Here is a 16,689-nt window from a genome sequence, read left to right as displayed (position 1 = left end):
ACTTTTTCTCAAAAAAATCCATGTATATTACGGCATAATTGGGAGCATAGGCAGCTCCCATTGCCGTTCCCTTTTTTTGTAAAAAATATTCACCATTAAATGTGAAATAACTATGGGTCAAACAGAATTCTAAGAGTGAGATCAAGAAATTAGTTCTGGGACCTTCACCTAACATGTTAGAAATCGCATCAAGTCCCCATCTAATGTTAATGTTAGTATATAATGATTTAACGTCAATAGTCACCCAATAATAGTCACCATCCCATGTTACCTTATGTACTTCATTTATTAACTCTTGGGTGTTACTAATATGAGCACTAACCCTATTGATGTAAATTTTCAATTGTGAATCCAGGAAAACATTAACATTTTCCAAGAAAGATCCAATCCCCGACACTATAGGCCTACCAGGAGGCTCATTAAGATCCTTATGAATCTTTGGTAAGGCATATAGTACAGGTGGGACAGGGTCCTTTACATACATTTTATTAACATCAACATTAGAAAAGAATCCCAATCGTTCTCCCCTTTCAAGAAGATTGAGAAGTTCCTCATTATACGATTTTAGTGGGTCCCTGCTAAGTTTATGTATTCATCACTGTTATGAAGCAATTTATTAACCATAACACAGTAATCAGATTTATTTTGGATCACCCAGTTTCCCCCTTTGTCAGCACATTTAAATATATAATTATCCTTAAGTTTCCTAAGATCCTGTAAGGCCTGCCACTCTTCTTTTGTAAGGTTAAATTTTTTCTTTTCTTTACAAAACTGCTTAAACATCAGCTCAGTCTCCTTTAAAAGAACTTTCTGAAACACCTGAATGGCTGGCACTGATATGGTAGGAGTAAACCTATTTTTCACATTTCTAAATTTGGGCATATTTAATCTACCATATCCTGTCATAAAGCTGACATTAGGGGGAACATCCGCGTTGCATTTGATAGAACAAACATTGCTTTCTCCAAAAATATCATTTTGTTCATCATTTCCCTCATTTTCATCATACTCATAATCATATATGGACATGTTTAGCAAACTATCATCGAATTCACTGACATTAAGAACCCCATCTTCAATTTCATTTTCAGTGACATTAGAGGCATTAGTATTAACATCCGCTTTACAATATTTCTTAAAGTAAACTCTTAACAATAGTTTGCGAATAAACATTTTCACTTCTAGATAAATGTCAGCAAATGAGGGAAAAAATGTTGGAATAAATTTGCTCCCCTTATTCAAAACATTCCTCATACTGTCACATAATTGCAAATCAGATAAATTGACACATTCAAGAGAGACAACATTGTGATAAGTCCAATTAGATATAGTAATGTCCAAACCTTCATTTTCATTTTCATTTGTAGCGGTTCCGACCCTTTCTACCATTTCTGCCATTCCGCCCCTTATTGTAGGTATCATTTTGAAAATTGGCGTCTTCCGTTGAACTCAAGTTGGGCTCTTCACTCAAAACCTCCGCAGTATCCCTGTTGGCCACTCGATTAGATGCAGTAGTGCGAGCAAAAGAAACATTTTTGACACTGTTTTCCTTTTCAGTGGATGAAAACGAAGAAGCGGATGCCGAATAATTCCGGCGCTTGGAACTGCGTGTCCAGCTCCGCCCCCTAGACTGTCTGCGCACAGGTTCACGCTGCCAATTGAAAATGATGCCTGTCTCATAGTCTTTAAGGTCCCGGACCAACTTATTGCGCTTCCTTTGGACAACATCTGCCTCTAGTTTAGTCATTTTTTCACTGATATTAACCATCTGGGCTCTGTAGTTGACCTCTGTAACAAGCTCATTTTGCAGTGTGGAAATTTCAGTTTTCAACTTTTCGTGACACTTTTGGTTGCGTTTAATAAGTATGCGCAACCAACCTATAGTGCACGTAAGTGAAGTTTGTTTCCACTCTTCCAAAAGATCACCTTCATCATCTGAAAAAGGTGCCGCAGGCAGTTTATCAATGCGTAAGCCCCTAGGTGTAATATTGAGACTTACATATTTTTCCAATAAACTAGTGTCAAAGTATAGAGCGACTTCCTTGGCCATGAGTTTATTCAGCTGGGCAAAACGACCATCAGTATCCGCATTCCTCCCTAGGCTCCACGGATCATGGCTGTTAAATCTCTTATCTCGCTCCATTACCATATCTTGAAACAACATGATATTCACTGCACTATGCATAGCGCTCCGTTCGGAGCCTTCAGTACTTGACATCACTTAGAAAGATTCCAGCAATTCACAATACGAATGTCAATTAGAATAATTTCCCAGAGAACACGCTGCAAAATACGGCTTGGATCAAAAGTAGTAACCAAACAACGTAGAAAATAAAAATAAAAAACACACCAAACAGCCAGTATGTAGCAGCAAAGTCTCCTTTATCTCCACAAGACCTGGTACCTCGGCATCTCGCCTTCAATGGGTCACAATGCATTACAAAACAGTAACAGTCTTTATACACAAGTCAATTGCATCAATTATTCAATTAATTATACAATTAAATTCAAAAAATGGAGGGAAAAAAATTATTTTCTGAAAAAAACATATTTTTTAAATTATATATTTTTATATAAAAAGTATCCCAATGTTTTGACTAATTTGCTCAAAATTATTAAAAACTTCATTTATATTAATAATTAATAATATATATCACAAATAATAATAAATAAATAAATAAACCTAAACACAAAGATAAGTGGGGGCTTTGCCCCCCACACCCCCCCTACTTAAATATACCAACTCTAAGATTGCACCATAGTGGAGGAAATGGCAAAGTCCCAAAGATAGCCCACCAAATTTTTTTCCGTGGGAAGAAATTCAATATTCTGTGTCTTCGCTATTTTGCCATTTTAACAGTATCAAATTGACTAAATAGCTTTCGCTATTTAGTCCATTCGATATGCTAATATAGACCCGGGATAACTACATTTCTTGGCATTGAGCTTGAGCCCATGACCAAGTAAAGAATAATACATACTGGAACCCCAGTGATCCAAGTTTTTCCACCAGGTTGTCTGGTCACAATCAAGAGCGTTTCTCTGTCCTTCAAGTTTCAACATTTAATTACATACCTGTCCTTATTTGGGCTACCATACACTGGATGGCTTGTTACAGGATTCTATGAGCAATCTCTATTATTGATGTTTTTTCACTTTTCAATAAACACTGAAATTGTAATAAGATGAATTTCACAGAGTCTGGTCTGGTTGTCTTCTGGGAATTCCTTTGCATTAAGGCAGCAAAATCTAAATATGTGTGCTCAACTCTTCTGCATAGTTCAAGGCCAGCCAGTGATGTTTCCATTTCTCGCAAACACAAGGCAAACTGCCGATGATTAAGCTCTTCACATTTTATCCACATCTGTTGTCATCAGCAGTTGAAATTACTTACATACAATGCAGTCGTACTAGCATGTGAATATTTTATATCATTGCACTACACATTAAATACCTTCCTTTGGCTTTACTCTGCAATGCCATTTATAGAGCACCGCACCTTTACACTTACACAGTCATAAAGCAACTCTCAAAAGCAATGAGAACTTCATCATTGTCAGAAAACAGGTTCATAGTTTTCATTGTCAAGCTGATAATCTAGCCTTCAGGAGGCTTTTCATGCTGTTAACCTCCTCTTGATGATTTCTACTTCCCACATACAGAACAAGATTATTTCTAAAGGTTTAGAGATATTCCAGAAATTTTATGAAAATTTGTATAAAGCAGAGAAATATGGAAATCAATAAAAAGAACAAATGGAAATATTTATGGAAGATTTAATTATGCCAAGGTTAGAAGAAGACAAGGCTCAACAACTAACAGTTAAGACAGAAGGTGATAAGATGAAAACAGTGATATATAATCAATCTTCAGGAAAATCTTTAGGAACAGATGGTATTCCTGTGGAAGTTTGGAAATTAGGAGGGAAGTAAGTGATAAAGAACTGGGAGATTTTGTTTAGCAGTATTTTAAAAGGAGGGGAAGCACCAACATGCTGGAAGAAAACTGTGGTGGCCGTGTTACCTAAAGATGGCAAAGACCCTTCAGCTTCATACAGATCCATTTTAATTTTAATCCACAATTACAAAGTGTTTATTTTATGTCTGTACTAGCTAAAAGAATGCCAAATGTGTTACCAAAATTGATACACAGGGATCAGTGTGGTTGTGATAACATTAATAGAACAATAATGATCCAGAAGAAAGCAGAATATAAGAAAATACCTCTGCTGTTGGTGGGTCTAGATGCAGAGAAAGTATTTAACAGAGTACGCTGGGATTTTATGAGTAGGGCACTAGAAGCATCTGCATTCCCTGATACAATAATAAGGTTAATTAAAAGGCTATATGATGGATCAGAGGCGAAGATTAAAGTGGAAGGCTTCATCTCAAATCAGATGTATTTGAACAGAGGAGCTAAGCAGGGGTGTCCTCTTTCCCTTTTGTTATTTGATTTATATTTAGAGCCATTGGCAAAGAAAATAAGGGAATTAGAAATACAAGGAAATCAAGAAAAGTTGGCTTTATTTGCAGATGACTTTATTTTATACCTGATAAATCCAGGAAAGGACATCTCAATGTTGTGGAACATTTTGAGACAGTTTTAAGTCTTTTTGGGATATAAGATGAATGAAGATAAAACAAAGGTTACAACCACAAATTATGTATCCACACACTAATTGGTTTAGCATTACCCTTATATATGGGGACATGATCAGATCCATTCAGGAGTATGGATTAAAAGTACTTTTGTTATGGCAGCTAACAATATTTGAGATGAGACTAAAAAGATAACACAAAAATTGAGAAAATGGAAACTCTTATTTATGGATATGAATAGTAAGATACAAGCAGTGAAAAAGTTTTAGTCCCTTTAGTCTTGCATATTGGTCAGGCATATTTTTATCAACCTGAGGAGTAGTTGTGGACAGCAATTAATAAAGAAGTGGGATAAGTTGATCTTCCAATAGAACAAGGTGGTTTAGGTTTACCTAATTTAAAGGGATGTCTTAGAGCTACACAGTAGCAGAAGGTTATAATTCAAAGTGAAAAGGAATGATGAAGAAGTAAGGAGGAAGTGGGAGAGACAGAGAGGGAGATCTTGGATGTAGACCCTTAACGAGAATAATAACAACCATACAGAATATTATATTCATAAAGTAGCAGAACGTATTCTAAGAACTAAGCCAACATGGAAATGGAGAAAGGAGATTTTGCCAATATGGATAACTGCAAGTAGGAGTACAGAAAATAGGCAAGAGGGGCAGGAAGTTACTGGAGAAATAAGGCGAAGGAACCAAAATATTGGGAACAAATAACTCAAGCAGGAAAAGTAATACAATGGGATGAGGCCAAGAAGACATCTGAATTGCAGGCTCGAGACTGCCTTCCCTACCACGGCTTGATCTCAGAGAACAGGCAAAGAAAAAGGGATAGGGGAATTTTAAGTGAAAGATCTGCTCTGGTGGAGTTTTTAACTGAATCTAGAACAGATGCAACTGATAAAAAGGGATAATTAGTAGGGCATTTAAAATATTGCATGACAAATATAAGAATCAATCAGAGGAGTTTAAAAACGATTGGAAAGAAAGACTAGAAAAACAATATACACGACACAATGAAAAGACATATGTATGGCTCCCAAGTATCCAAACAAGTCCAAAAGGTTTAGAATCTTTGCTTGGAAATCTTTGCATACATATTTTATACCCCCAAGCAGGCTTCAAGGATTTTTCTTCAAGTAAATAGCAAATGTTGGAGGGGTGATGGAGAAGAAAGAGATAACTGGGAACATATGTTTTGGAAGTGTAATGGGTTACAGATTTTAAAAATTTCCTATAGAGTACTCTATCAGAAATATTGGTAGAACAAATGGCCAGAAGTAAGGAAAAGATTCTTTTGAGCTGGGATGCAGGATCCAAATTGCCTGGATATAGTAACGTCTTACTAAGTTTAATTCTGTTGGCTTCCAGAAAAACAATTAGTAGAAAATGGAAATCAAAGCTTACAGTAACTTTATCTGAGGTATTGAATATTATAAAATAAATAAAAGAACTGGAAACAGGAAGGAGCAAACTGCATAGAAGTAAATGGAAATTGTTGGAAAATGCATGCATAATAATGTTCAGGAGGAGGAGGAGTGATGTTTAAGGGAAGAGAGGAATTCAGCATTTTTTTTGTAATGTCGGACTGATGGTAGAAAAAAAATGGTTTAATATCAAAATTTCAAAAATGTTTTTGCGAGTAATTACTTACGCAAAAAAAATTGTTTAAATTAACAACAGTGACCAATCAAAATAACGAAACAAAAAAATGTCAACAATTCAAAATCAAATTGTTGACATTTTTCAAACTTACCTGAACAACCGGTGATGTTTAACATACTTTTTGCAGGACGGCAAGCCCCCCCTGCACCCCCCACACCCCTTGCTACTTATATATTACAACTCTGAGATCGCACTACAGTGAGAAAAAGGGCAAAGTTACCGATCCCCACTGTAGTGCGATCTCCAATCAGTATGTCGATCTCACAACAGCGAATGCATACTAGCAATTGTTGTTGGACGTTCAACATTTTTGAATCACCATGAGACTTTGACAAAATGCCTTTCAACAATCAAAGTTCACATAACGGCATTTGAAATCTTGATAGTAAACAAAAAAATGTATGTGATGTATATTGTATTTAAATGGAAAAATGTTAAATGGTTTATTTTCTGCTAATATATGTTTGCCTATGTCTTAATTGATAATTTAAAAAAGGAGTTAAAAAAAGATTATTTCTGAATTAAGTACAGACTTTCAAATGGAAAAAGACATTCACTTATAGACAGGTAAAGGTCTCTTCTTAATAACCTATGAGAAACAGAATAGAACAACACTTCTTGAAGTCATTTTGTAAAATTAGTGCTCCAATGCTGACATTTTTCTAGTAAGAAACATTTGCAACTTCACAAAGTGTTTTAGATTGCTTGAATGATGGTGGCAAAACACAGCACTGAATTTAACAATCAGATCAGAGAGGTATAATGTGGTACAATTATTTCCTTGGAGACAGTACACATGGTCTTTAAGATGAGATGGGCTACAGATTGTTATGACTTTGATAAGTACTCTCTGGTTAAAGCATTTGTTTAGTCATGATAATTTATGTCCTCTGCCAAGTTTTGTGAAGCATCATTTATTGATATTAAAAGTGAGGCCATTGTTTTTGCAATAAGTGTGTAGTTTTTGGTGAGTACCTTGGAGAACTTTGGCATTATTTATTGAAGCACTTATTCTACACAGTTTGCAATCATCAGCATGTCTGGTTAACTACAGCCTACTTCCTAATTCAATATCTTAGAAGAATAGTATGACATCAAGTAGCTCCATTATAGTACCTCGTAGGTTACCACTGTAATCCCTGCTGGGATACAAAGATAGTGCCCAACTTGTGTCTTGGTATTTATTGGTATTTAACCTGTGTTTTGCATACAGATTGACATTTAATGCTTTTAATTTGTCAGTTATTTCCTTATGTAAAGCAGTGCCAAAAATCTCAGCAATGTCAGGATAAGCAGCATGCACTGTCAGCCTTTCATAAAGTGCTGCATTTACATACTCAAAGAATGGCAGAAGATTTGAAAGGGTAGCATTCCCCTTAACAAACCTTGCACAGGTACTCATAAAACTATGTTACATCATTTTATATTAGTAGTATGCATAACACAGTCATGGACTTCCTAACACAAAACACCATGCTACAATCGTGCTGACTTCTTTATTAGAGAAACCTAAACCCAAAGTACTCACAGGGTTACAAGTCTGCATGCCCACATCTTGTCATCATAGTGGCACCAAGCACAGCATTGCAAGGAAGTTTAAACACTGCAAAGTCAAAGTTAAATTTATTCTTACACAGATCAACACAGAGGAAAAAGTGCATATAACTGCACGTAATTTCGATACACGGGCTCATACCATAAGAATGACAGTTTACAGAAGGAAGATAGATTAAATTAATAAAAATGTAAATATTAAAAATAAAAATCAAAATAAGATACTAAAAATAAAGTAAAAAATGAAAGTTTTTTTAAAGCAGAAATAAAATATTAAAAATAAAAATCAAAATAAGATACTAAAAATAAAGTAAAAAATGAAAGTTTTTTTAAAGCAGAAATAAAACAAATACAACAGGAACAGACTGCGCAGAAATATAAGGATATATAGAAAACACTATACTTACCACCAACATATACCATAACCTTACAGTTTTCATAGTGCAGATAGAGACATATAAAGTGCGCTATGCAGAAAGTTATGTAAATAACAATGACATATTGCACATAAATAATGTTTTACCTGTTTATTGAGTTAGGCTATTGATTTTTGGGGCCTGTTTAACAAACTTATCCAGTGCCTTCTAATCAGTTTGAGAGCAATTTCTACACCAGGCAAAGATGTTTGTCAGTATGCTCTCAATCGTATCTCTGTAGAAGGTAAGTAGGACCTGCGGGGGAAGGTTCACTCTACAAAATCTCCTAAGTGAGGAAGTGAAAACATTGTTGGGCTCTCTTTATACGACTTTATAAGACAATTATAAGACTGTTATAAGACTTTATAACACTCCAGGATATGTTGAATCAGTTGCAGTTTCTGGATGTAACAGATGTAATAGAACACCACCTACCTTAGCTGAATAAATTTTGCAGGCTTGGACCTGAAGAGTAGACCTCAATGTCATTCTCCCTCCTGCTGCCGATGCAAATGTTTGTATGCCGTGCTGCTCCTCTGATATTTCCATATGTAAAAGCATGAGCTGAAATCCATCTGTGTTGTAAAGAAGCATTTAACAGTTCTGTAAACTGACTACTTCATTATAAATTATTTGTCCCCTCAGACCTCATTTTTACTGGCCCTGCTCCCAGAATCCAACGTCCTTGATGGGTGTACCAGCTACTCTCCAAACCCATTGGACATAGTCCATTTGTGCTGGGGCCGGTCGTGGATCCTGAGGATGTCCTGGTGACTCAGCTCGTGTGTGCTTATATCTGAGGGGGATTTTTTTATGACCTACCTACTCTCTTTCACCATTCCCCATGCTCATTGATAAAGTCTAAGGGCAACTCCCCTCTTTAGACCATACCTGTCCTTAGGGAACGTATCAACAATCACCATCTCACTTTGGATGGGCACACCTATCCCTCCCCTGCCTCTCCATCAGCCACCTGAGCTACTAATCAAATCCAGTTTGGATGCACCATAGTTAATGCTTTATCCCCTCTTCTCTACTGGAGTAGCCTGCACTTCACTGTAAAATCTTAATAGCCACAACACTGTTTTTTCCCATTCATTCTTATTAACCATGTTGCATGCTCAGCAAATGCCCTGCATCATTCAAAATCAGTTTTTTCAAAGCACTGCTCATTGTCTGGATTTCTTACACATGGGTGAACTTTACCACTTTTATGATCTCCTAACATAACTTTTTTTATGAGAAAGGAATGTGATTTCAGCAGTTAAACAGCCAAATACACCTTTCTGAGGGAGATTTTGGAGAATTAATTGCCCAACACACTGGTTACTTGCTCTGTCTACCCACTACCTGAGTAAATAGAATATCTAAAGGGTTCATAACAGAGTTGCTGATATTTACAAAGGCTTCACAAAAAGGGGTGTATTGTATGAGGTGCATGACCACGAAGACAAAGTGAAGTACTTTGTTGGCATAATATGTAGAATAAGTAAGAATATTTTAAAAAGACACAGCAATTATTTTTGTTAATTTAGCATGTTTGTGCAGATGCAGATATCACTGGATATCAGGAAATCTGGAGTTTAAGGGTCTGTTAAGCAGTGACAGGTGTGAGATGGTTAACTCTCCACATACCCATATGTTGTGAGAAGAAGTCATATGACTTACTGCAAATTCATTTTATAAATTACCATTTCTGAAATGGATTTATGACAGATAATTAATGGTAGCCCAACTAAGGGGGAGAAACAGACTTGTAACACACCATAGTATGTTTCATCTCATATTTTGATCTAAGGAATCTGTAATGACATGGAATCTATATAACATAGTCTCCACAAGTTAGGATGAGGTTAGTTGTAGCATTATGAAATTAATTTAATGCATGTATAGATGTTAAAACAACTTGTTGTTGTTGTTGTTGTTGTGTCTTTCGGCTTTTCCTGGTTAGGGGTCGCTACAGCGGAACTCCGGTCCACTAATGATTGGTAGTTGATTTTTACGTGCCGAGTTACCAGCCCTGACACACAACCTTCAACGAAGGTACGCCCATTCACGCATGTCTCCACACAGAACACGCTCTAGCTGAGAATCGAACTGGACAGCATCTTACTGTGAGGCGACAATGCTACCGCAGCACCACCACCGCGGGTATAGATGTTAAAACAACTAAGCAGCAAAAATGCATTTTTCTCCAGATATGTGCAGCAGCGCAATCCTAGAGGTAATAGTAAGTATGGGTGCTGAGGTGGAGGAGACCCCAAAACAAAGTGTAACTAACACCTGTGCTGCAGTCTTTTAATTTCAGTTTTTGAAAATGACGTCGGAAAACTTGGTCAATGGGTCCTCAGTAATGTCAGCCTTGGCAATGTTCTGATCCTTAAACTGACAAAAACACAATTCAGAAATGGTCAGGTATAGAAGGTGTGTGAAATAAGCTAGTCATATTGGCAGCAGGATTCTTCAAGAAGCACTTGCACCTTCATTTAAGTTGGGTCCATAGTTTGGTAATACTCCAGACTAACTGAAATAAAAAGGTCATAGATTTAATTGTCAAGCTTTATTTTTATGAGCTACTGGGCATCAAAAGCTTGATTATCATAACCTCACTGTAAAGTGTTCTACATCCTACAATTTTATATATATATATATATATATATATATATATATATATATATATATATCTAGGTTCATAGGTAAGTACTAGGCTATCTGCCAAAGGGCATTTATAAGCCTAGCCAGAATGTGTTGGCTTTCGCCACCCCCTTAGATTAGTTCCCTGTGCCTCTGTCCAGCAGAGCCATTAGTTCCCTGCGTCACTGTCCAGCAGAGCCACTGCAGTGATCCCAAGGGTAAATTTCCTGTTTCCCATCCATCCGTCAAGGTTTCTCATGAAGAGTGTTAGTGAGGGGCTCTGCCTGATGTATAGTGGAATCCTGTTCCAAAGCATGGGGAGTCTCTGGGACAGGAATCTATCCTTCCAGCATGTCCTATTTATCCTTGTGGTGAGGTTTATATCTCTAGAGCATGTGGCTCTCCGGGATTAGTTTTTTTTTTAGGTGGAGCATGTCCATCAATTCTGGGTTGGACATGGCCTTGTATGTCAGGCAGAGATCACCTCTGAGTAGGCTGTATGCAACCGAGTACAGCTGGAGTTTCTTGAGTCGGGGTGCATAGGGCATCTGTTTGAGGCCAGTAATCCTCTTGGTGAGGTACTTTTGTGGTCTTTCCAGCTGTTGCAGGTGTCTTGTAAGGTACATCCCAAATGGGGCATTGTATTCTATGATGGGTCTAATGAGTGATGAGTAGAGAGGCACAATAACCTCTTTTGTTCTAGATGTGAACACTTTTGTGATTAGGTGGGCCACAGAGAAGGATTTTCTAACCACCTTGGCAATATGATTATCAAAGGAGAGATTACTGTCTAGTTGGGTCCACAGATCCCTTATTACATTTTCTGTATTTAGGGGACTACCACCTATGTGGTAGTTCGCGGGTACTTTGTTTTTTCCAAAGGCCATGATTTTGACATCAGGTATCCGTCTCAGTGAGACCCATCTGGAGGGTGTCTGTATCAGCTGGAGAATCAATTATTGCCCCTAGTTTGCAGTCATCTGTGAACATGGTCAGCCATAGTCCTCTTATGCTTGCCTGTACCTCTGAGAAGTATATACCGAACAGGAGGGGTCCTAGGACTGAGCCCTAGGAGATGCCACTTGTAACCGGTTTAAAGTCGGATGTAGAGCCTGCAACTCTCACCATGTGGGTTCTATCTATGCACCAGCTGGCAACCCATCTCATGACGTAGGGGTTTATGTTCAAGTTGGTGAGTTTGTCTATAATACTAGAATGGGAAATAGTGTTGAAAGCCTTTGCGAGGTCTAGGTAGGCTGTGTGGACCTCCTTTCCCTCCTCTATTGCCTTGTTAACTGTCTCAAAGACGTCAACCAGTTTTAGCAGGCATGATGTGCCCTTAAAGCCAAACTGGGTAAGGTCCAAGGTTTGGAGGTTCCCAATGTCTCTGTTAATGAGTTCCATGATGATGTGTTCCATAGCCGTGCAGACCAGGCTAGTCAGGCTTATAGGGTGATAGTTCCCAGGGTCCGTTGTGGCTCCTCCTTTGTGGAGCAGGATAACTGTTGCTGTGCGCCACTCTGTGGGTACATAGCCTGTAGAGAGGCTGAGTTTGAACAGTGTGTTTAGGTGAGGGGTTAGTTCATTTTGGAGCTCTTGTAAGACACAGCCTGGGACACCGTCCGGTCCCATTGAAGCTGTATTTTTGGCTTTGGCTAGGGCTGTTTTACCCTGTGTGTCGGTGATTGACTGGGCCCTACATTCTTCTGGTATGGTTATGGGCCCTTTAGGGGGTGAGAGGGGGGTGAAGTTTGCACTAAACCTGTCTGCCAGAATGTTGGCAATATCAGTCGATTCAGTGTATTTTGTGCCATTCTGCACTAACTCAGAGCAGATCTGAGAGTTTCCACATAGGTTCTTGACATAGCTAAAGAACGCTTTGTGGTTATCTTTGGAGTCATTGGCAATTTTTCTTTTGAAACTCGCCTTGGATGATTTAATGAGGGATCGTAGTTTCTTGCCGATACTGATCAGGGATGTCTTTCCTTCTTGGGATTTTACTCTTTTCTGTACTAGTTTCCTCCTTCTGTTGTATAGCTTGTTTATGGCAGGGGTCCACCAGACTGGTTTCCTTTTACTGGAGGAGTGAGTCTAGGTTTTACTTGGGATAGCACGATCCTTGCATTCCTGCAGATGCTCATAGAGTGCCTTTGTAAAGGTTTCAGCAGCTTGGACAGCACTGTCTTTTAGCATGGGGGTTGTGAACCTTTCCACCACGGTCTTACATAACATGAAGTTTGCTTTTGAAAAGTTTTTCACGGTGGTTTCCTTTATTGGGGGTGGGGGCGGAATGTGGATATCCAGAGTGATTAGTCTATGGTCTGATCTAACCAGTGAGGGGTTGACCTCCGGTGTGGAACACCGGTCTCCCATGTTGCTGATGACCAGGTCCAATATGTTGTTCCTTCTGGTGGGGGTGTTGACCAATTGGTCCAATGCATTTGAGTTTATAAATTCTAGGAAGCGTTGGGCAAGGGAGTTAGTATTTGAGTAGTTCTCCCAGTTTATGTTTGGGTAATTGAAATCACCCAGTATTAAGGTGTTTGGTAGGACCTTCATATTTCCCAGTGTCTCCAGAAATGCGGAATGGGGGTCCTGGGCAATGGTGTGTGATCTGTAACAAGCTACAATTTGGATTGCAGTTTTGCCCGTTGTTATTTGCACATGGATGATCTCTGATACATTGTGCTGCGCCACTAACCTGGAGGTGTGGGTATCCCTGATGAATATGGATACACCCCCGCCATTTTGTGTTTCGGTCCTGGTTCTGTGGCCGAAAGGTATGGTATGAGTTATAGCCTAGTAGTGCTGGGGTGCTCTCAGGTGCCTTAAACCAGGTTTCTATTACTGCACAGATGTCGATGTTCTCCATACTGACGAGTGCCTCGAGTGCATGCATTTTGAGGTTTAGACTTCTGGCGTTGAGTAGCATTACCCTCAGTTTTTGGTTACTTGCGCTATTTATGGTGGTGGGTTTGTCTTTTGAGCCTTGCCTAAAAAAGGCACTATGGGGGAGGCAACAGCCTTGGCCAGTATTCAAAGGCCTAAGGGTGACAGGTGCAAGCCATCTCTTGCAAAGCAATGTGGCTTGTCGAGCATGTCATCCCAGATGGACAGATACTGGATCCCCTTTGAATGACACCAGAAACTTAGCCAATTGTTGAAATTGATCATTTTTTCTTTATACTGTGGCATCATTCTTGGTGAGTGCAGGATGCTACTCAGGGTCAGGGTCAGGGTCATACCGGCCTGGGCTGCATGATCAGAGAGCTCTTCCATGTCTCTTTTCATGTAGTCCAGGGAGGTACATCTCAGGTCATTCACACCAACATGGACAATGACAGAGTCGTATTTGTACTTGTTCTGGAGTGACCTGAGTGCTTGTGTTATGTGGCAGATCCTGGCACCTGACAGGCAGCTAACTGTAACCTTCTCCTTGTCCAGCCTAGTTAGTGGGACATCAGTGTGCCTGACTATAGAGTCGCCTATTACTAGTGTGTTGGGTATGTTATTTTGTGTTAAGGGCTGTGATTGCGTGGTACACTGATTATGTGAAGTATGAGTTTCATGGTTGGTGATGGGGTGTGGAGGTTGCTTGGATGTCTGCTTTGGAGGTCTCTGTTGCTTTTGCAGATTTTTATTTAGAGCCTCCATGTATGGTTTCATGTATTCATGTGTATTATTTGTCAGTGTTGGTTTATTAGGTCTATGTGAGACTGGTGGTGTGTTGCAAGTATTACCCTTCTCCTCTTGACTGTCAGTTCCAGTCTTGGGTTAAGAGAGCTTTGTCTCCAGTTTGGCTGTATAATGGCATCTCTCGCATATATTAGTGTTTGGTGGTAGGAGAAGAGGGTTGTCTGTGTACATGATGCAGTTGTAACATTGCCTTAAAATGCCCAGATTCACCAGTTGGACTGGAGAGTAAACCAGAAACTGCCCTTTGGACATGCCTGAATAGGTAGAGTAAGATGTTTTTCTGATTGGATGGTGGGGACGAATAGAGAGCCTTGTCCTTCTGGAAAGTATAGGGGGGGTCTAGTGCTAGGGTTAATTAGTGCTTGCTACAAGTTTTAAGCAAGTGCTTGACTGTGAAATGAATGGTTTGAGTGCAAAAGTTGAAGGTTTGTATAGTTCCAAGGGAAAAATTGAAGAGTACACTTCGTGGAGCCGAGAATAGTTTAACTCTAGCTAAATGGCGCTGCACGCTGCGCAAAACTGCACAAATGCGTTTTTTATAGCAGGGAAGTGAAAGAGATAGAAATTAGCCCAAAATGGCAGATAAACTACTAATGTCTGGGCTGAAACCACTCCTCCAGGGACAGATAGGTTGCTCAAAGCTCCCCTCTCTCACAGGTGAACAGAGAAACTTCCTTCTATCCAAGTAAGGTATGGGCAACACAGAAACTTGTAACACAGCCCTGGATTCAGCAGTGACCTGAAAACTGGACTATACTAGTTCAGAAAGGTGGGAAAAAGTATATTTGTTTTTTTTTTTTTTTCAGAAAATAGAGCAGATACAATCAAAATTAGCCAAAAATGGCCAATAAACTACTAACTTCTGGGCTGAAACCACTCCTCCAAGGACAGATAGGCTGCTCAAAGCTCCCCTCTCTCAGAGGTGAACAGAGAAACTTCCTTCTATCCAAGTAAGGTATGGGCAACATAGAAACTTGTAACTCAGCCCTGGATTCAGAAATAACCTGAAAACTGGACTATACTAGTTCAGAAAGGTGGGTAACAAGTATATTTTTTTTTATTTTTCTTTTCAGAAAAAGAGTAGATACAATCAAAACACTTTAAATGCACATAAAACACTATTGCACTTTAGTGTGTAGCCTACAACAGTTAAACAGATTATTTAAACACAAAAATGACTTAATTCAAGTGCAGGCAGCAAATAAGTACAATATGTAGCAATAACAAACTTTTTAAATCACAGATTCGCTAAAAAAAACTGGCGTTTTAGGCGGAATTAGTTAAGACAGCAAGAAAAGCAGAAAAATAGGTTCATAGGTTGGTACTGGGCTATCTGCGGTACAGTACGGTATTCACCGCCCCTTTAGTAGTTCCCGAGACCCTTGTACTAGCAGCTAGTACCCTTGGCCCCTATCTAGTAGTGCTGTTGGTGTGATCCCCGGTGTGAACTTTCTGTTACCCATCCACTCATCAAGGTTCCTCTTGAAGAGTGATAGTGAGGGGCTCTGTCTTATGTAGATCGGGACCCTGTTCCATAGTAAGGGAAGTCTCTGCGAAGGGAATCTATCCCTCCAGCATGTTCTATTCATTGTTGTGTTGAGGTTTATATCCCTATAGAGTGTAGCTCGAGTAGATTTGGTTTTGCTAAGATGGAGCATGTTCAACAATTCTGGGTTGGACATGGCTCTGTACGTTAGACAGAGATCACCTCTGAGAAAGCAGTATGCAACAGGGAACAGTCTTAGCTTTTTCAATCGTGCTGCATAGGGCAACTGCTTGAGGCCAGTAATCCTCTTGGTTAGGTACCTCTGTGGTCTCTCCAGCTACTGGAGATGTCTAGCCAGGTGCATTCCAATTGAAGCATTGTACTCAATAATGGGTCTGATGAGGGAAGAGTAGAGGGGCACCATTACATCCTTAGATTGTGATGCGAACCCTTTCGTGATCAGATGGGTCACATAGAAGGATTTTCTAACCACTTTGGCAACATGGTTATCAAAGGAAAGCTGACTATCTACTTGGGTCCCTAGATCCCTTATTTCTTCTTCAGATTTCAGGGGATTACCTCCTATGTTGTAGTTTGCGGGTACTCTGTTTCTTTCCAAAGGGGATTACTACGCATTT

General features: G+C 39.2%; 1 protein-coding gene across 1 annotated transcript in view; it reads left to right on the top strand.

Annotated features, from left to right (window-relative positions):
• The window catches only part of LOC122797804 (SCO-spondin-like), a 4,708,783-nt gene that overhangs the window by 121,618 nt on the left and 4,570,476 nt on the right, over positions 1–16,689 (top strand). Inside the window, exon 6 of the mRNA XM_044066325.1 lies at positions 8,359–8,479. Within this exon, the coding sequence (XP_043922260.1) occupies positions 8,359–8,479 (121 nt within the window). The remainder of the gene's footprint in view (positions 1–8,358; positions 8,480–16,689) is intronic.

The sequence above is a fragment of the Protopterus annectens genome, chromosome 3.part1 (assembly GCF_019279795.1).
Source record: "Protopterus annectens isolate FY-2018-M chromosome 3.part1, PAN1.0, whole genome shotgun sequence".
Classification (NCBI taxonomy): domain Eukaryota; kingdom Metazoa; phylum Chordata; order Ceratodontiformes; family Protopteridae; genus Protopterus; species Protopterus annectens.
The sequence above is the reverse complement of the archived record's forward strand: the minus strand, read 5'-3'. Positions and strand labels throughout refer to the sequence as shown.